This window comes from Ostrinia nubilalis, chromosome 16, assembly GCF_963855985.1.
Source record: "Ostrinia nubilalis chromosome 16, ilOstNubi1.1, whole genome shotgun sequence".
Lineage (NCBI taxonomy): Eukaryota > Metazoa > Arthropoda > Insecta > Lepidoptera > Crambidae > Ostrinia > Ostrinia nubilalis.
Window position 1 is genome coordinate 13,677,426 of NC_087103.1, and position 27,937 is coordinate 13,705,362.

General features: G+C 41.1%; 1 protein-coding gene across 1 annotated transcript in view; it reads left to right on the plus strand.

Annotated features, from left to right (window-relative positions):
- The first annotated feature begins 593 nt into the window (after positions 1-593).
- The window catches only part of LOC135079427 (myotubularin-related protein 10-B), a 49,787-nt gene continuing 22,443 nt past the window's right edge, over positions 594-27,937 (plus strand). Inside the window, exons 1-4 of the mRNA XM_063974086.1 lie at positions 594-1,023; positions 1,217-1,271; positions 11,547-11,683; positions 14,482-14,640. Coding sequence (XP_063830156.1) covers positions 964-1,023; positions 1,217-1,271; positions 11,547-11,683; positions 14,482-14,640 — 411 coding nt within the window. The 5' untranslated portion in view covers positions 594-963. The remainder of the gene's footprint in view (positions 1,024-1,216; positions 1,272-11,546; positions 11,684-14,481; positions 14,641-27,937) is intronic.

Sequence of the window (27,937 nt, forward strand, 5' to 3'; positions counted from 1 at the left end):
CTCCAGCACACTTGGCTAAAATTCATGTACTTGATAATGATTCGTGCACTTGTGGTTCTGGCGTCGGAGACTTAAATCACATATTTTTTTACTGTTGCCTATATATGATCGTTCCTCTTTTATTAGTTCTCTTTTAGCCATTAAAATTCCTTTTCCTACATCCATCACTTGCCTATTATATACCAATAACATTGATGTTTATAATATCCTAGCCGAATTTATTACCCATAATAATATAAAATTGTAAATAGTAATGTATATTGTACTTATGTAAATATTATTTTATTTTTATTATTTTGTACTTATATCACACCTAAATTGATCCTATGAAAACCATCCTTTGTTCCGTTTCCTTCCGTAATTGATTCGTTTCCCTACCTTTTAACTTTAACCCAATCCCACCCTGTCTAAACGCAATGTCCGCAAAACTTATGGCAAAACTGAACGCAAAAATCAAGAACCCTGTCGTGGCTAAACGCAATCCGCGAGAGCCATAAAGAAGAAAAAAAAAAAAAAAGTATTGGAATTTATCGACTGAAGTCGCTGTTTGGAAGCAAGTTTGATCGTAGTATGGAAGTTTCCGCACCCTGACGTTTTCTAAGTTTCATTGCGGAGTTGGGACTTGGGTCATAAATTTTGTGTAAAATTTATGTTTATTCCATCAGTATCCATAAATATTCGGGCTATTTTATAATAAATGATGTGATGTTCGATGTTTAACGTTCATATAATGGCCATAGAAACGTTATGTTGGTGCTGATATCCGTGTGAAAAGTTGTAACTGTGTTGGAATGATTGTTATCATATTTAGATGTATTTTCAACAAATCATGTGGATTTTATATAATTTAATTATGTATCATACCCTATTACACTTAATTTAGTGTTCATTAAGGCTTCTTTGTGTAAATAGAAGCGTAACAAGACTGAATTTCGTCGACCCAGTAACGCATAGTAGGCTACAATGAATGAGAAAAAAAGGCTAGTGCAGAATTTCAAGAGTTACATCAACGTATCACCTAAGGTAATTTTAACGTTGCAATTGTGAAAATACTTTAATTGGTGAAATTGGTTTGAGTTATTTTTTACACTCAAGTTAGGTTAGGTAGTAAACAGACTTCTAAAAATTTTCTTTTTTCCTTCTGCTAATTAACGTTTAGTTCACGCATAAAATATTGTGTTTGTGTATGTAAATAATATTTTATTTTAATTTGCAGAATAATGGGGAAAAGAATGGATCACTCCAAGAAGTAAAACCAAAGTTATTAAATGGTAAGTGATGCATTTTATTCAATATGCACTTGTAGATATGCTAAAAATTGTATTTAAACTTAATATTTATTTGAATCAACAAAGTTTACTTATTAACTCTTAAAAATATACCTACAATAAACTCTACGGCCCCCTATTAAATGCTATGGAGGAGTAGGATAGAGAAATAATTGTAATTATTTATTAGAAAATTACTTACAAAACTTACTTGATTACTTTAGTCTTGATAAAATGTTTAATAATTTTATTTTTGCTATAAAATTTTATATGAAAAAACTTTCTAATATTAACATGTTTTCCTATATTATCTCTTTTGTTATGTTTTTTATGACTAGTAATAAGAATAAGATTCAATTAAAACACAATACTAGTGCAAAATTACAGTTGTAATTTTTTCCTTGACTTTTGTTTCCTCAACTGCTCACATAGGGATGTTTTGCATTAGGGAAATAATTGATGATGATGAACTTATTACATTTTTAATTAATGAGAGTGAAATAAATACATGTTATTTATATCACAAACATGATTGTAATAATTATAAATTAGACAGTTTAAAAAAATATAATTGTAAGTGAATAATTATGATAACATTTACATCACTAATATTATATTTAAAACTGTATGGTCTCTGACAATCAAGATATCAGAATATAGGTCCATGTTTAATTACATGGGTTTTGAAGTTAGTATTCAGATAATTCTTGAATATCACAATTTATTTACTATCTTAAAATATTAGAGACCCAAAAAGAGTAAGAAATTGTATGGGTGTTTTCTATGTATAACATGTATGTATTTACAAAAAAAAGTATTTAAGTATGTTTATATCTGATGTCTAGTACCCATAGTACAAGCTTTGCTTAGTTTGTGACTAGAAGCGCAGTGTAAAATGTCCAAGGATATATTATGTTTAAAAAAAAAAGAAAAGAAAAAGGAATGTAAATCCTGATTTCTAATTAGATAAGATAATTTATTATTTGCATTATTTTTCTTCTTACCACTCTAACAATTCTAAGTTTTAGTCATTAACAGTGTTGTTTTCATCATTGTCAAGCTAATTTTATCAACAAAGATATAATAAAGCTTATTTTGGAGGGGGAAATGTACATTCATATTATCTTTTTCTTATCATTCAAGACTAGTATTTCATAATTCTTTTATAGTATCGTTGATCCGTAGATCGATTAATTATGCACAGCGTATACGTAACTGTATCGCCATGTACGTCTGGCATTGTTTGACGCCATGGGAAGTGCGGCCCGGGACATAATTGACGAAGACGTCAGTAAGTCCGTAAATCCGCCCTACGCGTAAACTTGCTTAACTACATTTGCGTGCTGATTCTTTAACAAACTTGCCGGTCTAGGATGCGTTTCTCGATATAATCTTAGTGTCGTCTTTAGCCTAGGCGCAGACTACCGATTTTTAGTTGGATAGCATGCTAATATGGACATGCCAAATCGGTGTAATTAATGTGCCGATTTTACACCGATTTGGCAAATTAGAATCTGACCCAACTATCGGCCAACTAAAAGTCGGTGGTCTGCGCCTAGGCTTAGACGACAAATGTTTGTGTCTGAGTGTAAAATGATCTGAGAGTTTTAGACCTGCAACTTACAAATTGACTCGATTCTATCCACCCAAACATTTTGCGAAGGTTTCGGATGCTTGAAGTCGGACTGTCCGAGTCCGAGCCTAATTGGCTAACATGTACTACCGTCGATTCTACCTGCCCATCGATTCGATGTTCATTTATTAATATCATAGCTATGGTCTGAGTGTAAAACCGTAGTATTACCGGCTGAGTATTTAAACTGGGACTGAATGTACACTTGTGACCACGGCTGCAGCATCGCAGCCGAAACGTCAAGCCGTGAGTACAAATAATGTAACTCATTAATAATCGTCGCGTTAAGACCCGTGTCTTACTATTTCAGTTGAATGTACACTACATTCAGAATCAGGATCAGATACTTTAGATTACAGTGATGCTTCTGATCCTTACGTTTTTGTACTCGTAATAGTATATCGTATATTGCGCTTAAACGCCAGTGCCGTACAGTGTTGCCTGTGACATGGGTGTACTCAGGAAAGGTCAGATAATTATTTACACAGCTTTTGTACTGCACAAGTGCACAATCGATTAACACCCCACTTTCATTTGTTTTATTTGATTAAGATTACAGTTGCTATGCGCTATTACAGAATATTTGTCTGAAACTAGAAGAGAAAAGTTAATTTAAAAAACGTGTCCATTACGGGGTTTGAACCTGAGTCTCATGCGTATGCGCTTTTACCAACTATTAATCTGTTTTCTATGTATAATATGCACATTTTCCTGAATCCATTAAACTCAGACATCATCTAAAGCTAAACTACATTTACAAGAAGTGCAGACAGTAGTCTCTATTTTTCTTATCAATTTTATAAACTGTAAACAAATAATGTTTCATCATTGGCATTAAATATTTATAGAAATGAATCCAAGATAGTCGTATCGGTCGCAAGTAGGTCATTTTTATGGGCCAGTTATAATGGTTCCAGTAATAATAATAAAAATGACCCAAAGTATAGGCATCAGACTACATTTTATTTGCCAAAATAGCTTGTATTACGACGAGATAAGACAAACTCAGTAGGAGTTTAGTTTGATGTGCTGTCGTCTGAAATGCAACACATGCTATTATCGCAGCAGTTTCGGTAGATAAATAAATAAATTGTTTATTTCTCTCTTCACGAAGTACATGCGTACTTAAATACAAGGTCTTACTATTATTTATTATGAGTGAATCACTGTAATATTACTAGTTAACGATTTTAATTAGGCAGTATCCATTTTTAACGTGATTTAAAACTTGTTTTTGTTTGTTCCAATCACATTTTTTTGACGAAAGAAAATCATTTATTTTTTCCGACTTCAGGAAGCGAAAATATTTTCTTTCAGTACCTACATAGTTATTTATGGCTAAAAATAGTTGTGTAAGATTATATTCTAGTAACACAACGTAGTGTAGTAATAAAATGTAAAATTATCCACACAAAAGCCTAACCCTTTCGGACCCGCGCTTAAACTAGAAAGAAATTTGTAATTTTGAACATGAATTTTAGATAATTTGGGGCCGCAGATTACGAATCTGCTATAATTTTCCAGATTTTCCGCCGCCATCTTGGAAAATTCATATACCAACAATTGTATCAAACTGGGCCCTTCACTTCCTACGTACAATTGTGAGGGTCAAAATTGTAAGGGTTTTGGAAATTTTATCAAAGGCATGTATTCCGAAAAACGTATTTATAACCAGTAAGAAATAAACAGGTTTCATTTTTATACGAGTATTTGCCATTTAATATTGATTTGTGGTCAAAACCATCTGTTCCATGCGCTCAACAGTAAATATAGCACTCGAAATATTCCTATGTAGCTTTAATATCTCCTGGATCATGAACAGCATCTCCTAGAAGATGTTGGCATTTGAAGGGCTTGGTCTGCCATGCTACTTGCATACTCAGAGGTATGTATCCTCATGAATGTCAGTGCCTTCATCAGAAGAAGAGGAGTAGTTCATCTGAAATAGCCGAAACTAGCTTTTGTCGTTGTCATCCCTCCCATCCCCATATGTATTGAGCATCTCTGCGATAGTAGCGTCTTTTAAAATCGGAAACATGGTGCGGAAACCATGAAAAATGAATAATTATGAGAAACTTAAAATACGCATAAAGGTATTGTAGGGCCCACATTGATACAATTGTGTCAGTAAAGTTCGTTAAGCCGTTACGCCCATAGCCTTTGCCTACAAGTAGTCACTGTTATCACAAAAAGATGCTATTTTTAACTATTTGTCTAATCAATAACTTGTATTTTACTACAATTACAAAATAAAACCATAGTAGGTACTTTCTTTCGCCAAGTCGGAGAGCGCAATCAGTCATGAACTGTACAGGTTATAACCGGCTCACCAACTGCGCTTTGGACAAAATTTGCACGGGAGGTGAAAGAACGCATCCCGCACAATCGTACGATACTCAGCCCATCCACTTCCGATGTAAAACTAATTAGATATTCTCGATTTTGTAACCCGCACAATTGTATTGGAGCGGTCCGAAAGGGCTAATATTTTTGTTGCAAAATCGCATCTACAAGTCCTACAACTACATGAAAGAACACAGTTGTGTTGTAGTTATTTTCAATACAAATCGCTCGAGAATTTACTTATTACGCAAACCGAACTGTTAGACTAGGCGCAGACCATCGATTTTTAGTTGGCCGATAATAGTTGGGCCCGATTTTAAATTGTATGAAGAATCGGCCAAATCGAATCGGCGTAATGTGCGCACTCCCATACTGATCAACTGCCCGACTAAACTATCGGCCGACGAAAAATCAATGGTCTGCGCATACGCATAGGCTTATACGAGTAGGCCTCATATAAAAAGTAAACAAAGCGAAAATAGTAAATGACTTATTCACGGTCAGGATAATTAAGAGCCATTTTACATTTTCGTGCGAATTTCTAAGATTTTGGAAGCATGAATTACTATCTTAAGCAACACCCAGAGATTATTTAATAACTGCGAAAGATAGGTCAATCCTTGGTGTTGACCATTAATGAAACGGATTTACTAAAACTCTTTTGCTTAATTCACAGTGCCCCATCTCCCACAACCATTTTACGGAAAAATTGCCGCAGACTCATTTTCAAAGTCCTGTATCTATTATTTATGCTCATATAATAAGCTTAAAAATATATAGTAATCATCGGACATATATTCTTGTAGTCCATTAATGAAATAGATTCTTGAATTTCATTACCATTATTGAGTAAAATCTAAAAATAATTTGGAAAATTTGAAGATTAACGTCACATTTTGATCGTGGTTTTTGGTTTAAAAACACAGCAATAACTGCAATAAAAGTATACCCAAATAAAGAATATTCATTGTAGAATTGATTTCTACAGTTATTGTTTAAATATTAGTAACCACTTGGTCAAAATATTGATGTGAATATCAGTATAAATTACAATGCGCAAGCCGACATCGATTAGTATGGCGCGAGCGCCCGTCAAGGCAGGACCTGTGTCATTTTTCCCGCCGTGACGTTTACGTGCGTTCGTGTCGTAAAGCGGTGATTTGTACGGCGACCAAATACATTTGATACTATGCTGAGAGGCTGTTTCGAGTCGGCCGGCCGAGCAGAAATTGAAATGATGAATTTTAAATTCTTTGACGGATCTGGGTGTAACTATGTATAATATGTAGGTACCATGTATTTAATTTAATAAATAAATAATAAAAAAAAGTATATCCATTATGCTAGCACCCTTAACACAAGCATAATAATATTGGTTGCCTACTTTTGGACTAGATGGCGCTGTGAAATTGTCCAAAGATTTGTATATTTATTTATCCGCTTTGAGTTTTGTTTCGTGAAGAAGAAAAAGAAGCGTTTTGTTTCGAGAGGGAAGCTTTGTTGTTAAATCTATACTAATAAAAGAAGAAAGATTTAATTGTTTGTTTGTTTGGACGCAATAGGCTCCGAAAAAAAATTCTTTCACGATTTAGAATCCTAATTTTTTTCTATGTAGGCTATAAAATATTTTCAAAAACTTTAGTCCAAAATCTTTGATAAAATTCGACGTTTAATAAATAAATTAGATAACATATTAATACTTTTTTTTTCAGTACGATTTTAGTACCTACTTGTTTTTCAGAAATTTTACGATTTAACTAAACTTCTAAAGTGTTTATATTTTATGCATAATTTATTAACTTCTAAAATATACATATTTTATATCCTATTGATAGATGACGTGCTTCGTATTTTATTAAAATTATTACCTGACTAGGTTAAAAAGGTGTAGAATGTTATTTTGGAGATAACTTGGTTCCATAGAAATATAGAGAGATGCTAAGTAATGCGCTGAGTTCGAAACTCAGTGTCGTATTAGAAATTCACACACACAAAGAAATCAAATTATGTGCTCATTATCCACTGCGGTATCAGTATTCAACGTTCGAATAATCTTAGTACTATGCAAGAAATACAGGGTGGAAACGATAAGTGATCTCACTTGATTATTTCTAAACTATACAAGATATCGGAAAACTAGTTACTGATCTGGGACGTGTAAAAGTGCTTTTTTTAAGCCTATTTACAGAAATAAATGAGTTTTTAATGAGTTTTTGATCCTAAAAGTGCTTCACGAGCTCTATCCAACGGTATCAACAAAAGCTTGCAGAATAAATTGGATCTATCCAAAAATTTAACGTTTCCATCTTCCATACATTTAGTACTATCACAGTCATGGCACTCATCTCTTGATAATATTATAACAATTAAAGCCTAAAACTAATGTTTTCCACCAATAATTTTAAATAAGATGCAAGTTACGAGTTTATTTAACCGACTTTTTAAGTTTATTATTTAACAAAAAATAAATTACACTTCTAATATTATGTGGTTGGCCATACATTTAGTATGGAAGCTGGAAACATTGAATTTTCGGATAGTTCCAGTTTATTCTGTAACCTATTACTGGTACCGTTTGAAAGAGCTCGTGAAGCACTTTCAGGATCAGTAACCAGTTTTTCAATATCTTGTATAGTTTAGAAATAATCGAGTGAGATCACTTATCGTTTCCACCCTGTATAAACTGTTTACATAATGACGTCGCTACTGTCATCATTGCTTTCACAAGCAATATGTTCCAATTTGTCCCTTGTCACATTTCCCTTTAGTTTCTGTGATCTGTGCTTGTTTCTAAGTTGATATCAATAAAATATTCTTTAGTACTTTTGATTTAAATTATTTTTTTTATTTTGAACATTGTTTACAAATAAATCTGCGGCAGGTGTAGTGTTTTAATTTTGTTTTAGAAAGATCTCATAATTTTGTAAGTATTCAAATATTTAAACATAATAATTTGTAGATTTTATATCAAAAAATATAATTATTTAACAAAATTAATTTTCTTAGAATATTTTAATTCTATTAGAACCATTTTCCACTTCATCGCAGAAGAAGTCGCGGGCAAAAAGCTAGTATGAAATATGTAGTATTGCCCGCGGCTTCACCCGCTTGAAATTTAGTTTGTCACAGATCGTCATAAATTATAGCCTATACATTGTTATTCTGGTCGACGCCAGGGATGGATGAGCGTCGCTGTCGCTGGCGACAGGGTCTTCTGGTTCAGGGTTCATGGCGTAGGTCTCAGGCAAAATGAAATCCACTCGTAGAAATTAATAAACTCAGTGTATTCACGAAAATAATTACACACAGCACTAGAGTCGTATCGGAACTGAGTGAACCAAAGGTCTTGCGATAGGAACGTCCGACCCGAGTGATAGTTGAACACAGACTGCCTAGTACTGCTGTACTGTACTGTAAAGTTTCATCAAAATCTGTTCAGTAGTTTTTGCGTGAAAGTGTAACAAACATCCAGACATCCACACAAACTTTCGTATTTATAATATTAGTAAGACTAGTAAGAAGTAAGATAGTAAGATGAATTATTTTAGTTATTTGTTTACTTATAATAATACTAGCTTTCCGCCCGCGGCTTCGCCCGCGTGGAATTTTGTCTGTCACAGAAAAACTTTATCGCGCGCGTCCCTGTTTCAAAAACCGGGATAAAAACTATCCTATGTTCTTTCCCGGGACTCAAACTATCTCTATGCCAAATTTCATCAAAATCGGTTGCGAGGTTTAAGCGGGAAAGCGTAACAGACAGACAGACAGACAGACAGACAGACAGACAGACAGAGTTACTTTCGCATTTATAATATTAGTTGGGATTTATTTATTTATTTCTTAGCTCTGTCTGATAATGGATCTGGAGGAGATGCAATGGCCACCTCCGTAACAAAACAATAGAACCCTATGGAGTTTGGGCTTGTGTGATTCGCCTTGACGAATATTTCATATCCAGGGTCCGATGATGGAGCTGTAAGGGGGCAGATTTTTTTTTTCACTATGTGACTGTCTTTATTTTGTACTTAATATATATTTTACATATTATACCTATTCGTGTTTCATTATGAATCGAAATATAAAAGACTTAACAAACTCTATTAAAAATTTAAATTAATTTATCAAGTTTGAATACCTCATTCTACCTTAAAATTAATAACTTAAATCAAGTCTTAATACGGTCACGGCTCAAGATTTTTTTGTCCATTTCAGCGTTCTTTTTACTCTTTTGACGTTGCGTTGACAGCTTTTACCTAAATTCGCGCGGAATGTTTTTGTGAAATGGCTCTTAAGCAAGCATTGTTTTTGCATCGATAAAAACGCGGGCTGCTTCGCTGCGCGAGCGCAAGGCTGTGGCGGGGCCCTTGGCGGATTCCATTTCACTTAATTAAACAATTCAAGTAAATAACGGCTTCAGTTGTTTAGGGCTTGTGTTACGAAACTACATTCAAAAATTGATTAAATTCTCCAAAACTTGTTTTTTTTTAATTGATTTTATTTCTTTAATATTTTTTCTACAGTAAATTGTCTAAAATAGGTATTTTAGACAATTACTAGGTAGTACATGCGGAAAAATTTGCTTTATCGCTTTATCCCACACTAAAACATTTGGGATGAAAGGCGCTTCATATGGTACTCATAAAACTCATTTATTTTTGCAAGTAGGCTTTAAAAAAGCACTTTTACTGTACCAGAGTAAAGGGCGGCAAATGTAGAAAACATGAACGTATTTTTGTAGATATGTAGTTTGGACAATAAAACATTGTTACTCGGTATCATCCAAAACCGCTTACACTAATCTTATCTAGTATAAATATCACATATGTAAGTATACTATGACGAATGACTAACGGTCTGGTGAGGGTGACGCGGTAGAGCAGTACATTTTCTTGAGAGCAAGGGTGACTGGGTTTATTTCCCGGTGGAGTCATTTCGTTTTATAGCAAGCAAATTATATGTGCGCTGAGAGATCCATTGTTTTCTCTTATATCACGTTTACTACTCTGGGTAAAAGTATTCTAAACCAAGGAGTGCATTTTCTATGGCTGGGAGTTTCGATAAAACTGAATTTAGCTTGGCTTTCTGAATATCATTCCCGCCTTACTTTATCTTAATTTAATTTTATAGGTCCTAAGAATCAGTTCTTTTCATGAAATTTTGAAATACATGTTATAAGGTACGTTTATTTGATAGAGAAGCACTAGTTTCCAATAAGAAAATCGAGACCTTGGTCCGCGGCTGTGGAAAAAAACCTTGGACTCCCAAGATACAAGGAAAGTCCTTGTTTTTTTATCCACACTATAACAGCAAACGAACCAAATCGGCCGATTTTCACTGATAACGTCGAACTGACTGATAAAGCTGCTAAATACTGTTCTTTAGTTAATAAAAAGTCTCTAAAAAGTATATCTCACGTTCCAACGGTATCTTATCGCGCTAAGAACTAAGGACGAACGAATTTACGTAATTAAGTGGAGTATCACCACAATCAAAGTTATTATAGTGGGCGCGTTTTTCATTGATATTTTACTGCTGTTAGAGTGACAGGATATTAATTAGAAAAAATACTTTCACGGTGATAACCAAAGCTAAGAAAAAGCCTGCTGCCAGAAAAATAATGTAAGGCGTTGCAGACCTAGCTTGTGTTAGCCGAAGCTTCGGGTGACAGAAGATAGTCTTATTTAAATAGAGAATAGATTATTCAGTAAAAAAAAATTAGGCTTAAGTATCACTAAAAGGGCTGATATCTCGAGGTGCATATCTCGAGGTACCAAAAACACCCTGACCCTGGTCTTCCGTATTTAACATTTTTGGTGAAAACTTGACCTTACTGCATCCACGTAGATTGCGATATCACCGTGAATCACCTCTAGGTCATTGCCGCTGTTGTTCGTATCAGGCGCGTAAAAATACGTTTATTTTTGCATTTGTTATAACTACCATACACAGTGCACGGTAACTATACGCTGTGATATGGGTCAGCGGCACTGCAGTGGGTGCACACTGATGAATTAATATTCTGCATTAACACGTACATTGATAGATAGATATTCTCTTTATTGTACAGGGGATGGCACATCAAACTTACATAACAATGATAAGTTTTTTGCATTTAGAGATCAACAAATCTATCGCTGGCTCAGAGCGTGATCCACTTTGAAATTTCGAAGGGTTTACTTCATATTAGCTCAGCGGTCAGAGCAGCCGCTCGGCAAGCGAAAGATTGTGGATTCATTTCTCACCTGAAGCAATCGAAAATATCCATTATAAGGCATGAATTAAGCTAGTATTTTCTTCTCCAGGCGAGCTGATAGTGGGCGCGGCGCACAGCGTGATCATGCTGACGCCGCTCAGCGAGTGGGACCAGGGCCGGTTCGGGTCGCTGTTCGTCACCAACTACAAGCTGTCCTTCGTACCGCTGGAGAGCTCGCCCAACGATGTAAGTGCTTAGTTCCAGCCAAAAGACGTCCACTGCGTGGCAAAGGCCTTTCCAAGGATTTTCACAACCGCCGGTCCGCATCCAGGTGTTTCCGCGACCTTCACTACATCGTCGGTCCACCTAGTAGGAGGCCGGCCTTCGTTCCGTGGTCGCCTCAAGGAAATTTTGCTCCAACGGCCATCAGTTCTAAGATACGGTACGGTAGCACAGTACGAGGATTCCCTTAATTGCGCTCACGAGTAAGGTCCTGTCACCAACCTGGTGATTGCGAATGCGATAGTCCTCCTTCAGCGCTCACCAGTCATGGCATCGCCTGAATTAATGGGTAAAAAAATGAAAAATTTCGATCATCGTCTTTAATTTCATACATGCTATTAAAAATGAATAACATAATACTTATTAAGGAATTTACCATTTAAGCACTACAAATATTTGTGTAAATAATTTTCAGGCATCAATAAGGAAAATTTGCTTGGATGATACACAGTAAACTAATTTATTTGGGTAGTCCCCTAGTTTCTAAGAAGCGTAAATAATGATGTACGAAACGCGCCTTGGGAGAGTTCTATTTTTGGCCGCCACCTATTGTGGGCTTATTGAATAGACACTCTTATAATAACTATGATGTGGGAACATTTTGGCTGGTGGCATTCTTTTAGTACAGACATAAATAATAATAAGTATTTGTTTTTGTTATTCTAAAAGGTACTTCAAACCTATACTTGTAATATTATTGCTTCACCTTCATATTAGAGAGAGCCTTGGTACCCATAACACAAGTTAAATCTTAGCTTGGGTGCCAGGATTCACTCAACATACTGTTTGTGTACCTATCTGGATTGTCGTAATCTACATTAATTACTGTGTTGTATGTTTTAGTGTAACACTTTATGTTAATAAAGAATTTATTATTATTATTACTTACTCTAGCGCAGTGATGGCCAAGAGGACGATTTTGGTAGCCCGCGAGAGTAAATAAACTGATCAGAATGATTGAAAATGAAAAATGTTTTATTTCACTTTTCTAAACTGTGCCTTGCAGTCGACAACAAGAAATATTTTCGAGCATAAGTAGACCTCACAGGTCAAAAGTTTGGCCACCCCTGCTCTAGCGACTAGATCAGCGGTTCCCAAACTTATTTTGTCTACTGCCCACTTTGAGAATAAATTCTTTTTAGCGCCCCCATTTGTAGTTGAGTGTCGAGTGCTCAATCGGTGTCTAAGAGTCCTCCTAGTAAATGACGCCTCCCAAGCCTGTCTGTACACAACGTCCCGATTTTTTTTCTGGGTCTCTTACCGCCCCCCTTTAAGCCTGCAGCGCCCACAAGGGGGCGTTATCGCCCACTTTGGGAAAGACTGGACTAGATAATAGATGGATATACCCACCTAAATAAATTGTATGCAATAAACACACACACAATATATGCTTTAAGTGGATCTGTTGATCCTGATCCTTAATGAAGATCCCGGGGTCTAGCCTAGTATTTACACAAAAGTTGCAGTGGTGGGAACAAAAGACGGAACAAGTCCCGTCTACTTTAAACTGGTGATGAGTGATGACATAATCCTTTCAAAAGCTCGAGACGCGTTTTGGCGGCTCCCAAAAAGTATGCCAATTAACTAATGAGTCAGCTGTTAGTTGTTTATAGGATTTGCCACACCGGACGCGTACAGGTCTGCGGTCAGGCCAAAGTGAACGCAGCCCGCATCATGTATGAACAACATTGTAGGTCAATCAGTAAGCGGTCAAAGCAAAACAATATGTCAGCGGTTCTAACAAGGCGATCTATCAGCGGTGCGGTTAGCGTTCTTTTTTTTTTTTTAGCTAAATATGCTTGTCTTGTATCACGAGTGAGCTCACCACAATAGTCGAGCGACGGCGGGGACCGAACCCGCGTTTCCCACATCACGAGTCGGCCAATCCGACCCCTTCACCATTCTTTACGAGTAAAGAGCACGGTCAGATCGCATCAACACAAAACACAGGGTGTTAGGTAAATGGGTATATGAGCCGACACTAGCCCATATTAACATGGTCATATAATTGGTATGGTGAAGTCAGAAAATTGATATCTTCATTTTCATTATTTTAAATTTCATGCAAATTGGATTTTATAAAATTTATTTTGTATGAAAATTAAAAAAATTAAAATGATGATATCAAATTTCTGACTTCACCATACCATTTATTTATATGACCATGTTAACATGGGCGAGTGTCGGCTCATATACCCATTTACCTAACACCCTGTATGTAGAGATTGACAATGTTGTTCATGATGCGGCCTATGTTCACCTTCTGACCGCAAAACGCATCCAGTGTGGAAAATCCTAAAGTCTTGTGATTCGTTTGTACAGTTTAAAGTAATCGACAACCGTAAAACACAATAAACGATCAACCCCAGTTCCCAAAAGACAGGATTACTTAGTTTGGGAACTACCAGTAATCTTCTTCTTCTTATTCGTTACGCTCTTGGCAGAGCGGTCGTGGTCACGTTGAGGCGTTGTTCACATCGGTTGTAGAGGCGGATACAACTCTCCGCACGATCTCCCTCCATCTCTCTATTGGCAGACTGTCTGGTGCAGTCACATACGCCGTCTCCCACTGCTGCTTTTACTTGTTCGGTCCAGCGCATTGGTGACCTGCCACGCGATCGGGTTCCTTCGACTTTTCCCTGGACGATGGAGTTGTCATCCCGCCTCGAGACATGTCCGAAGTATTGCAGTATGCGCGCAGTAATCTTAAGTTATTGTAAATCTTTCTGGAATAAATTATTTATTTATTTATTTGTCAACAGGAGTACTGCCAGCGTAACTTCCTGCTCGGCACATACGATGTGCCGCTCACAGCTGTAGGCGCCGTGTGGCTCACGGACGGCGGCCCTTCGAAGCGCCGGCGGCTCATGCCCTACGGGGATATGCCGGGCAAAGTCAAGGGGCTGCAGATTGTGTGCAAGGTAACCTGGCAAAGAATACTTAGTCTTATAGATTTTGATCTTTCGCGTCCTAGTACATTTCAAACTGAAAGCTGATCTTAACTGGCTTGTAATTACGGCTGTAGCAACACAGCCGAAACGTCAAGTTGTAACGATTACATATTATTATGTCTACCCAAGTAACATTTTACTCCATTTAAGAGTTCAATAGTCGTTCACATGTACTCCACAAGCTGTGTATGTCAGCTGTATACGAGCTGTATAGCTTGCTATAATGCTTTTATAGAACCAGTTTGGGCACAAATTAGACAGCTTTAAGTTCACTATGGCTGTACATTAGCAGTATAATAGCAGTTTAAGTAGTAACATCGTACTTAAGGCTGACTTACGGCACTATATGGGACGCAGTGTGAACCATACAACGTACGTGAGGACAATAAAGAGTAACAAGTGGCTAAATGCACAGCTTTCAAAGTTATAAAGTCCGACAAAAGTACTCCAATGCTACCTAAAGTTCACGTGTGTCTTAAATTATTTCCACATTTTAATATTAGTTTGGTATTTGTACGTGAGTGCCAAGAGGGAAACAACTCGGGCGGATAATCATTTATGCAAATAATAACACGGGTTTTAAATACTTAATAATGTTAATGCCATTGGGAATGCAACTTTATCGTGAAATGTATACATATTTACAGCTAAAATATTTACGCGCCTCTGTAAAAACGCGATATTCATTTTAAAATATTTAAAACTGGCTGAGAGGAAATCTACAATTTTCAGTTTTTGATATTGGATTGGCATTATAATTATATTACGGTAATTAATTATAACATGAAACCAAAACTCAATCGCTCTATCTGCGAATTTTGTGATAAATCTGCATTAATTTTGGAGATTTATTTGGTAAATATTTTAGGTTATGTAGAACAAAATGGTGGAAATGAAATACGGCTATGTGAACTGTTATAACTCCAATTTAATGCGGTGAGCGTATATTAGGTTCACATGTGTTCTGTTAGAATGCTGTTATCTATATGAAGTTCCACATTTGTACCACTACAGCGCTAATGTCTATAAAGGACATTGTCAGAAACCGCCTTAGATTCCTGGGCACAGCAGTAAAGTATCAAAATTAATCTCTTACTTTTTGAATACTTAAATATTAATTAGATTGTAACGGACACTTGAGGATTAGAAAATGAAATAATAAAAGTCTTTTATATGTATTCCATAATACTATGACGACATCCGGACATTTTAGGGCGTGGCCTGCTCCATATCCTATGAAGTTCCATAATTTGTGTCGATAAAATCTATGTAAAATCGGCACAAGGCAATGCCGTACTTCATTGTTAGGAATCCATGTAATAGTGATGTTGACTGCGGTCATCATAGACAATAAGATACCGATATTGTAAATAAAATAAATCGTCCAAATTGCTACAGTATGACTAGATTTTAATTAAAAGTTAAAAATATATTGCACGATACTACAAGAAGCTATCTAATGTGTCCAACTGGTCTAAAAGGTCATGAATAAAATAAAAAGAATTGTGATCATAATACTGATATTGACAATGACAATTTTTTTTTTTTTTTTTTTTTTTTTGCGCGCTGGTAGCTTGAGGAGCTTTTCCAGCTTCACCGGGCAGAGTGGCGAGTACAGAAGGTACTCTAGCCGTTTGGCGATCGTCGGTGCGCGTGCCGACGAGGCCGAGTGTGGGCTTCGCGAAGCGAAGCCCAGGCTCGTCCGCGTCGGTCGCAGACCGACGTTCGCGATCGGGCCGTATCGAGCGCATAAGGCGCCCGATCAGTGGCGAACCCAACTAGAGGGTTGCCCACCGCGGTGTTGGACCAAAGTCCAGCCTACGGCGGGCTCACTCTAGTGGGCCCGATCGAGGGGACTACGGACGCGGCCTGAGGGCGCCACGGTAGGCTCGGACCTCGGCTCAGGCCGTGTCCGGGGGACGGATAGGGGAGAACCGGCCCGGTACATGTCTGTACCGTCCGAAATGGAAAGCAGGGCCTCGTACTCGCCGGCGAGTACGGTGTAACGAGCTACTGTGTTGTGGAGTAGTTGGCGTGCTTAAGGCAGTGATGTCAGTGTTCAGAAATTCGGTAATAGGATCGTCCGGGTCGTCTAGGACATGCCTAGGTCGTCGGTATTGGGCAGCGACATCTTTCTGGGGTGTATACGTGGCGGCGCTAACGATAAGAGGGTTCTTGTGGTTGATCGCTTTATCAAAGTAGCGGCGAGAGGCTTCTTTCATAAAGTGATCAATCGATGGGATCTCGAAATCTCTATGGAGATTCGTATTACGCACGAACCACGGGGCATCCGCGGCTCGGCGTAAGAATTTGTTTTGGAGGGTCTGGAATTTCTTAAGGTCTGTGCAGGAAGTGTGAGCAAACACCGGACTGGCGTAAGTCAACACTGGACGGATGCAGGTTTTGTAAATTGTCAACTTATTTCTAAGTGACAATTTACTTTTCCTTCCAACTAGGTGGTAGAGTCGGTGGATGTAGTGGTTCGCACGGCTCAAGACGCGTCTGAGGTGCGGAGCGAACGATAATCTCTGGTCGAGAGTGACACCTAAGTACTTGGCCTCACTTTTCCAAGGAATAGTTTGGTCAAATAAGGTGAGATGGGTGGGGACATTAGGACGAGTGCGAACCGGAGGACGTTTCGCAGACAAAGCCCTAGAAAAGTACACTGCTGCACTTTTTTCGGGATTTACCTCGACACGCCACTTCCTGAACCATTCGCCTAATTGTGTGACAGCGCGTTGGAGCGCCAAGATGACGTAATTCCGATTACGTCCGGACTTGTAGAGTGCGGTGTCGTCCGCAAAGAGGGCTAAATCCGTATTCGGATATTTGGGGATGTCATTGACGTACAATGAAAAGAGGATGGGCGAGAGCACGGAGCCCTGGGGGACTCCGGCTCTTATGGGGCGGGGGGAGGAGAGGGAGCCATCTACTCGGTAACGAAAGGTGCGATTCGATAAAAAGTCACGTAAGATGTGCACGAGACTGTCCGGCACACCGAGTTCGTAAAGCTTGTAAATCAAGCCATTGTGCCAGACTTTATCGAATGCCTTCGCTACGTCGAAGAATAGCACTCCTGTCCCTACGGGTGGCTTAGCAGTGAGGCCGCTAAGTATGTGCTCCGTTAAGCGGTGCACCTGCTGTACGCAGGAATGTGAGGCGCGGAAGCCAAACTGTTCGTTTATTAAGAGTGTTAACTACTTCGATAGCGAATATGAGTTCCCCAGTGTCGTCCAGGCACAACACAATCAACAAAACACAGCAACAATCGAACAGGTACCTTGTCTGCCGCCGCGCTGCTGGTAGGTACTCTGTAGGACGCCGCCGGCCGGTAGTTAGGGCTTCGCCCGGTGTCTTCGGTGGTTCACTTGAGTCACTAACTTCAAGCAAAGTACTGTGGAGGCCTCACACACAAAACATTTCCAAAAAGTCACCAAATTTCACATTTCCGTTGGAGCACACAATAAGCGTGGCACTCGCGGAGCCGGCCCAAACGCGAGAGGGCGAGCTGCATAGCTTTCGTTCGTTTGCCGTCGTGGACGCGGCGCGGCGCTACTGTAGTCGCGCGCGCTCGCCGTGTAAGTTTTGGCGGGACGGAGTTGGCGGCAGATTTAAATAGGTCCCGCGCAATCGTACCGTGCTCATTGAAAGTATGTGTGCCTGAACATACACTCCCCCCCGAACCAAGGTCGCCTTGGTTGACCTAATTACTAATAATTGGAAGCCTACCGAGTTTAGATACAGGCCGTAAGAGCCTGCCGTTTGCAGTCTGTACCTCTACTACTCGTATTATTTTGTCCTTGCCGGGTAAAAGTTTAACTACACGACCGCGTTTCCACTGTAAAGGTGGGTAATTATCCTCTTTTATCAAAACTAAGTCACCGAGTTTTATTGGCTCTGTTGTATCCGTCCATTTGTGTCTTATTTGGAGGGTATGAAGGTATTCGTCGCGCCATCGACACCAAAAGTGTTGTGAAAGACGTTGCAATAATTGGAAACGATTAAGCCGGCCGATATGAACTTCTTCAAAATTGTACTCAGGCAGGGCAACCAAGGGCTCGCCGATCAAGAAATGTCCGGGTGTTAGAATTTCGAGATCATTCGGGTCTGAACTTAATGGAGTCAATGGTCGAGAATTCATAACAGCTTCAACACGCGTAAAGAAGGTAGTAAGTTGTTCAAAGGTCAACCTTTGTTCTCCAAGAACTCTACGCATGAGAGATTTAGCAGATTTAACAGCAGCTTCAAAGATGCCACCCATGTTTGGGCTGCTAGGTGGGTTAAATAGCCATGTGACGTTAGATTTTGCTAATTCTCGGCCTATTTCGTAGTTATGATCACGCAGATATACGAATAGTTCTTTTAGATATTTATCAGTTCCGGTAAAGTTGGTGCCGCAATCGGATCTCACAAGTGAAGGTAAGCCGCGACGGGAAACGAATCTCGTGAATGCGTCAACGAAGGCTTCGACTGACAGTCCCGTGACTACTTCTAGATGTACCGCCTTCACCGTTAAACACACGAAAACGCAGAGATAGCACTTCTCTACACGAGAGCTTCTTAACGAGCTTGATTTTATGTAAAAGGGTCCCGCGAAGTCCGTACCTACACTTTGAAACGGTCGTAATGATCTCACACGGTCTGGAGGGAGATCCGCCATCAATGGTTGAGCAAGTCTAGGTCGCGCTCGATAACACTGAATGCATTTAAACGTAACACTCCGAGTTACGCGTCTCACGGATAAAATCCAATAACTGCGTGACAATATTGAGGCCAAGGCATTGGCTCCTACGTGGCAGTGTGAGTGATGATAATATTCTACCAGACTTTGGGTAAAGGCACCCTTCCCCGGGAGTAGAATTGGGTGTTTCGCGTTAAATGGCAGGTTGGAATGGCGCAATCTACCACCCACTCGGACTAGCCCGTCAGTGTCAAGAAACAGATTTAATTTCTTTAAGTGCGACTTAATTTTAGAATTTGATTTTAAAGAATCTATTTCTTCTTTGAAAGCCTCCGCCTGAACTAAAAGAATAAGTTTTTTAAGTGCGTTCCTACGTTCCCCGACCGACAAATACTTGTTTTTATTAATTTCGTTTTTATTTTGAATACCCTGTATAAAACGTAGGATAAAACCGGTTACATTTATTAGCTTATCAAATGAACTATATCGCTCAAGCAAGTCAAAGTTAACGTTGTCCTGTGATACTGCAACATTAGTAACTACAGTTTTTAATTTAATACCAGGTAGTGAACTTTCGGGAATATCCGGTTTGTTAGAAGGCCACTCTTCGGGTGGAAGACAGAGCCAGTCAGGGTTCCACCACAAGGAGTGGTTAAGCAGTTCGGCTGCCGATGTGCCACGCGAGGCCGCGTCGGCACAGTTCTTGTCGGTTGGTACGTGCCGCCATGTGATTGGGACTTCCGATGTTATTATTTTTGTTACCCGATTTCCCTCATAGACTTGTAATTTATGTGGTTGCGTCCGAATCCATGCCAACACTATAGTACTATCACACCATCCGAAAACATCCTCAATGCGAATACCCACTTCGCTCGCGAGTGTATCATAAACATGTTTTGTTAAATTTACCAACAAAACCGCACCGTTAAGTTCCGACTGAGGTATTGTAACCTTTTTCTTAAGTGGTGATACGCGTGATTTAGCCAATAAAAGATGAAGAGATACATGACCGGTATCACTTACTGTCCGCAAATAAACAACCGCACCGTGGCCCGCCGATGATCCGTCACAAAATCCGTGTAAGGAGTAGGTATTATTTTTACTTCCGTGTATCCGTAAACGTCGTGGTATTGTAAGCCGAGTCAAGTTAGGTAAATCTGAGAGAAGATCGCGCCACTTCTGTACTAGGGCCTCGGGTGCAGGTGCATCCCATTCAACACTTTTACTGCTATCTCCCGTGCTTAGCAACTCCTGCAATATTAGTTTCGCGCGAAAAATTACCGGACATATCCACCCGAGCGGGTCAAATAACTTAGCTGTCGACGACAAGATGGTACGTCGCGTGACCTGTGTTTCGGTAGGGACATTTACCTTATATGTAAAACAATCCGTCTTTGGTTCCCACTGAACTCCCAATACCTTAATACAGCCAAACTGATCTTCTTTATCGAAACTACTAGGTACTTCACAATGATCTGACGGCAAGTCCTGTAACAACCGTGGGTCATTCGCAGACCATTTGCGAAGTTCGTAATTTGCCGTGGACATTAATGCAATAAGTTCGTCACGAACGCCTATCGCCTCCTCAATAGTGTCTGCGCCTCCGTTTAGGTCATCGACAAAACTATTATGCTTCAAAAGTTTAGCTGCTCTAGGATAAACCGAACCTTCATCAGCCGCTAACTGCTGCAAACACCGAATGGCAACAAAGGGACTTGACTTAAGACCGTAAGTATTCGTGGTGAGGCTATAAACACCTACGGGATCCGTACTATGCTCTCTCCAGAGTATTAATTGATATTTCCGATCATCCGGGTGAATCCACGTTTGTCTAAACATCATCCTTATATCCGTAGTAAAAACAAAGTTGGGATATCTAAAATTCAAAATAATTTTAGTTATGTCATTTTGTAACTTCTCCCCCGCATACAAACAATCATTGAGAGCGACCCCGTTGGAAGTCTTCCCGCTGCCGTCAAATACCACACGTATTTTAGAAGTGTCTCCCGAAGATTTAAAAACGCCGTGGTGTGCCAAAAAATAATGTTCATCCGAATAACTATGAAAATTAGCCTTTTCCATATGTCCGAGTTCTATGTACTCATTTATAAAGTTGACATATTTTTCCCGAAATTCCGGTTGTATTTTAAACCGTCGCTCTAAAGCTTGAAACCGCCGATAGGCCATCTGCCTAGAATCACCCAACCGATCGTGAGTAGGTATAAGCGGCAAGCGCACCGTGTACTTGCCGTCCGCACCGCGAGTTGTCGTGTTAACAAACAGCTGTTCACATTCCACATTCAAGGGATCCATAATTTTAACCAAAGGTGGCTCTTCCGAAGCCCAAAACCGTTCAACCGCTTCAATAAGTGTTATACCAGATGTATTAACCGAATAATTAACCGCCGCCGAGATTTGCCGTAAACCGATATTTTCAGACTTATCGCCTGCCGAAACCGAAACCGCCGAATTTTCATTTGAAACCGAAACCGCCGAATTTTTATTTGATACCGAAACCGCCGAATTATTATTTGATACCGAAACCGCCGAATTATCATTTGATACCGAAACCGCCGAATTATCCTTTGATACCGAAACCGCCGAATTATTATTTAAAACCGAAACCGCCGAGTTTGTATTTAAAGCCGAAACCGCCGTGTTATCATTTAAAACCGAAACCGTGACGTCATTATTTGCCGGACCGAAAACCGCATAATCAAAGATAGTGTCTAACGCATACGGACCCCCAGGTCGCAACGTCAACTTGCCGCCGTTAATAACCTCCCCCAAAATATCACATCCGAAAATGATATCAATTTTTGTCAAACCCGTAATATCCGATAAATCATAATTTTCCTGATTTTTTACTACATAAGTTGTAGGTATTTTCATAACCACCGCCGAACAAGACAAATCTTTATTCAAGTTATCTTTAGGTTTAAAATTCAATACTACCATTTGATTATTAAGTTTATTATTACCACCTACACCCGAAATAGAAATTAAACAGCAATGTCGCTTCAAGCACAATGAATTAGCAAAGTCACTCCGAATTATTGTTATTTGAGAACCGAAATCTAATAGAACACGAGCTGGAACATAATTACCGTGAGCCGTTTTAACGTAAACAATAACAGTAGGTAATAAAACATTTTCGGTTAACTTAGGTTCGGATGAAACGACATTACTGTTACTTAATTGCTATTCGCAAGCATCCCGAGACTCCCGAGTTTGTCTGTAGCAGGGCGAAGCGGAGCGACGATGTGGCGCAGGCGAAGCGGAGCGACGATGTGGCGCGGGCGAAGCGGTAACCGGCGGCGCCGCCGCCGGCAGCGAGCGGGCGGCCCTCGGCTCCGCTCGGCATGAACACTCGCGCGGCTCGACGCACGCCGACTGCGCCGGGGTGTTATTCTCAAAACATTCGACCGGGCGCGAAACGGATCGCTCGAAATCGTCATCATAATACCTATAGTTGTCTTCACATATTCCTACCGATACGTGACGAGCATTTTTGACAAATTCTTTGTTATTATTAATTGTTGAGCAAATCAGTTTATGGTGGCCCGAGTTGCCACAATATGCACACGGAATATTACGGTTACAAGAAGCCGCAGCGTGGTTACCGAAACATCTAAAACAACAGCCTTTTGATCTAACCCAAGCACGTCGTTCGTCACAAGCCATGTTTGAAAATTTATAACAATCGAATATTTTATGATTCGAGTTCGTGCAGAATAGGCACCCGCCGCCGGTTTGTTTACGTGAGCCCGCCGAGTCAAAGTTTGTCCTACGAAACCTCGTAATATTAATATCAGCTGTTCCAACCGTGTCCGAGTAGTTAGCGGTATCGATAAAATGACATTCATTTTGAAGAAATGAAATAAAAGTATCAAATTCTGGCAAGGTATTGCGTAAGCCGCCGTGTAATTGTTCATATCGAGTTTTTATATCGGAAGGTAACTTTGACAAAACAATAAATAAAAGTACATAGTCTTCGACACATAAACCCAAGTTTTTAAGTGACCGAGTACATTCAAGCACGGGGTTCAAAATGCCTACGCGCAAGTTTTTTGGGTTTGTCAAAGTAGGTAAATTAATCAAACGACCGAGGTAACGATCGATCAACATTCTTTTATTGTCAAATCTACCTTTTAATATCTCGAGAGCTGTATCTAAAGATTCGTCAGTCATTGATAAATGTTGGATTAAAGATCGTGGTTCTTTATGTACGTGTGTAAATAGGTAGTGATATTTCTCGGTTTTCGAGAGGTCTTTTCGTGATAATACTATGGAGTTAAACATGCTAATAAAACTGTACCACTCGAAAGTATCTCCGTCAAAATTTTGTAAATCAATTGCTGGTAATCTAGTATGTACTGAACTACTTTCCGTGGTTACATGAGAACCATCCTTTTGTGGGAATCTTAGTGAAATTGCCTCGAGCTCGTTATAAAAAATTGTAGCCGTTTTAAATTGCTCGCCATATTTGGAAATTTGCGACTCGTCTTCTAACACATTCAACAGACTCTCATAGGAGTTGGATAAAACCTTAAAATGATCATCCAATTTACGAATACGCGCAGTTAAAACCCCCGATGAGTACTCATTTGTTTTGATCATATCAACCGTGTGTGTAAACCACTCAAATTCAATTTTAAATTTAATTTCTTGAACTTTGGCCGCCATATTGAAATACAAAGTCTTTTCACAACACCGTGTAAAAATTATAAATTACGTAGAAAGCAAGAAAATAAACCGATAACCGTACCGTACTAAATAAAATTAGTTTATAACCGCCGAAATATGTGTACTTACTACGTAAAACCGAAAAATTACCGATAGAAAAAGCCGATAGGTACCTACTTAACCTCAAAAATCCCGGATCGATGGACCAAATTATGTTAACTACTTCGATAGCGAATATGAGTTCCCCAGTGTCGTCCAGGCACAACACAATCAACAAAACACAGCAACAATCGAACAGGTACCTTGTCTGCCGCCGCGCTGCTGGTAGGTACTCTGTAGGACGCCGCCGGCCGGTAGTTAGGGCTTCGCCCGGTGTCTTCGGTGGTTCACTTGAGTCACTAACTTCAAGCAAAGTACTGTGGAGGCCTCACACACAAAACATTTCCAAAAAGTCACCAAATTTCACATTTCCGTTGGAGCACACAATAAGCGTGGCACTCGCGGAGCCGGCCCAAACGCGAGAGGGCGAGCTGCATAGCTTTCGTTCGTTTGCCGTCGTGGACGCGGCGCGGCGCTACTGTAGTCGCGCGCGCTCGCCGTGTAAGTTTTGGCGGGACGGAGTTGGCGGCAGATTTAAATAGGTCCCGCGCAATCGTACCGTGCTCATTGAAAGTATGTGTGCCTGAACAAAGAGATTATTAGAAAAAACATAATCTCTTAATCGAGAGACAATTATACGTTCGTATAACTTACCCATGGTCTTTAAGAGACTGATGGGTCTGTAGCTTGTGGGGTCAGCCAGTTTCTTACCGGGCTTCGGGATGCCAATGACTTCTGCCTCTTTCCACGCGTCGGGAAAGATGCAGTGAGACATGGCCGCGTTGAAAATAGCAACCAAGAGGTATACTAGGGGGGCGGGCAGGGCGCGTAAGACTCTATTAGAGATACGGTCCGGGCCGGGGGCTTTGTTGGGACGGAAACCTTTGATTATCGTTCGCACCTCGTCGACGTTGGTCGGGTCTAGGGTTGTGGTCGGAGGGAGGGCGGCTCTACGTTCGACTTCGCTGTCCACCATGCGGAGGTGGGCAGAGTCTACTGGGAGGGTACTGGGGGAGCACTGTGCTTCTAGACTGTCGGCTAGACATTCGGCTTTGGCGTCGTCGTCAAACGCAAGCGTTTGATCGGGACGTAAAAGCGGTGGCGTGGACGCTACGGTGTCAGACTTAAAGGCTCTCGTCAACTTCCAATAGGCTTGGTGAGATGGCGAGATTTCTTTAAGTAGATCATCCCACTGATTGTTACGGAGTTCCGCGATACGGGCCTTGACAGCGCGCTGTAAGGAACGTAGGCGGACTCTGTTTTCCTCGGTTGGATAAGCGTCATAATCGCGAGTGGCTGCGTTCTTTGCCCTCAATAGTTCTCGCGCGTCGTCCGGCAACCTGAGACGGTGGTTAGCCATCGCAGGCACTTGCCTAGACGAGTCGCCGATGGCGACCGAGATGTGACTAGTGAGGGCATCGATCGCGTGAATAGTTTCGTGAGGCGAAACTATATCGTCGGGGATTGAGGACAGTTGTGGGCTCTGACAGTTCCCAAGTTTTACCTTGAGTTTGTCCCAGTCCACAACTGTCTTCATAGTGGGTGTAGACTCAGGAGAGCCTAGTTGGAGTACGACCGGGCGATGGTCAGAAGTGAGCGCGTGCATGGTTTCTATAGAGTGTAGGCGGAGGCCTATATTCTTTAGAATTGCCATGTCAAGAATGTCGGGCCGATGCTCGACATTGTAAGGATAGTGAGTGGGCGTCATAGGGACTAAGATGTCAAAGATGAGTTCCTCAGAGAGTTCGCTTAACATGTTGCCATTGGCAGTGGATGTTACGCAACCCCAATGAGTGTGTTTGCTATTAAAGTCGCCGCCAAGAATGACTGCACTATTCATAGCAAAGAGGGCCTGAAAGTCGCTCCTTAAGGGAGTCTTGTTCGGGGAGAGGTAAACCGAGCCGATGAGGATGGGCTCGTGTCCGGTCATGGCTAGCCGACAGAGTGAGACTTCTAGGTTAGAGAGAGAAGGGGGATCGACTAAAGCACAGTGCAGAGAACGCTTATAATAAATAAGCGTGCCGCCGCCACGTGTGGGCCTATCGTGTCTAATGATATAGTAGTTCGCTATCCTAGGATTGCGAATAGAGGGTGTTAGGAGGGTCTCTTGAACCAGAAAGATGTCGACCTGGTGGTCGGTAAGGAACTGAGTAACCTCGTCCTTCTGCTGTCTAAGACCGTTAGCGTTGAAAAATGCTAAGGTGATTGACCGGGGTTTGATCCTAGCGGTGGGATTAGCCATTACGGAGCGTGGAAAGAGGAGATAGCGTAGCAAAAGTCTACGTGTTCGGCGAGGATAGATAACCTATCCATGATGTTGCCTTCGCCATTAGTCGCGCGCAGTTTTGCGGCGATCACAAACATCTCGCCGACATTAATTTGGCCAAAGAAGTCTCTGACCAACTTAATGTCAGCCGCAGGTGAATGTGAAGGCTGGGGCTTGGCCTGAGGGGCCGGGACTTTGTGGGCTGGTGCCTTAGGGGCAGGGGGACTTGGGTTAGGCGCCTGTTGGGTAGGTGCCTTTGGCGTAGCCTTAGGGGCTGGGTGGGGTTGAGGAGCCTGCTGGAGCGCGGGTGGGGCCACAGCTGTTTGGGTGGGTGTGGGAGTAAGGCTGGCAGCCTGGGTGTAGGCCAGAGGCCTAGCCCAAGCATTGGGCCTGTTGGGGCGGAGGCTAGGAGCCTCACTTGCTACCGCAAAGTTGCGAGTAGCATTGATCTGCCTGGGGGCAGAGGGGATGGGGGCACGCGGCTGAGTGCGTGGAGCCCGGGGACAACCGCGATAATTCGCAGGATGACCCTGGCTACCACACAGTATGCAGCTCGGTGGTTCGGTGGCTGTGGCCTTGTCACGGACACAGTCGGCTGTGCCGTGATCGCCTAGGCACTTGACGCACCTAGGACGGGCGTGACAATTACGGGCAGCGTGCCCGTAATGTTGACAGCGGTGGCACTGGCCGGGAGCGCCGCGCTTTCGGGGTGGCTCAACTTTGAGCCCGGAGATGAAGCAAACCGTTTTCAAATTGAAAATCGATTTCGCTTCATCGGAATAGTCCAAGACTACTTGGACAAGGTCAAATGGTTCACGAGTACGAGTCCTGTACAGACGATGAACCTGTTTGACAGGGAAGTTTTGGGCCTTGAGGTCGGCCAAGATGGAGGCGGAGTCTAGCTCCTTGGGAAGGCCACGGATAACAACCCGCAGCTCCCTTTCCTCCTCGCGGGGGAAAGTATGATAACCGATACGGTTTTCATCTAGGAATCGTGTTAGGGCTCGGTGCTCGTCCGAGGTGGACAAGGACACCTTAATACCTACGTTGCACGACTTAGCGTGCGAGAAGTTGATGTGACGCTCCTTGAGCGCGCCGGAAATCTTGTTCTAGGACGCCTTGTCCTGGACAAAGACTGGGGGGACTCTGACAGTCCGCCCGGTGCTCGACTGCGAGCCGGAGGGCTGGGAAGATTGCGAGGGCTGAGAGAGGCCTGAGTTGGCCTTCAGGGCCTTCGCAGGGGGGGAAGGAGGGGGAGAGGCCGCGGATTTGCGGGTCCTCTTCGGACGACTGACGGTGGTGAAGCCACCGTCATCGGCGTCTGAGACAGAGTCACATTCCATGTCCCTACTGGGGGCATGGGATTGGTGATCTATCACAATAGAGTGCTCGTTCGTGAGCGGGATTGGTAGCGGGGCCGAGTTAGGATCGCACATGGCGTCCTCGGGACATGACGGGGAAGCAGGCTCCTCATAGACGGAGCTTGCGAGGGATTTTGCCCGTATGTGGGCTTTAAACCCGGAGAGAACCTCCGG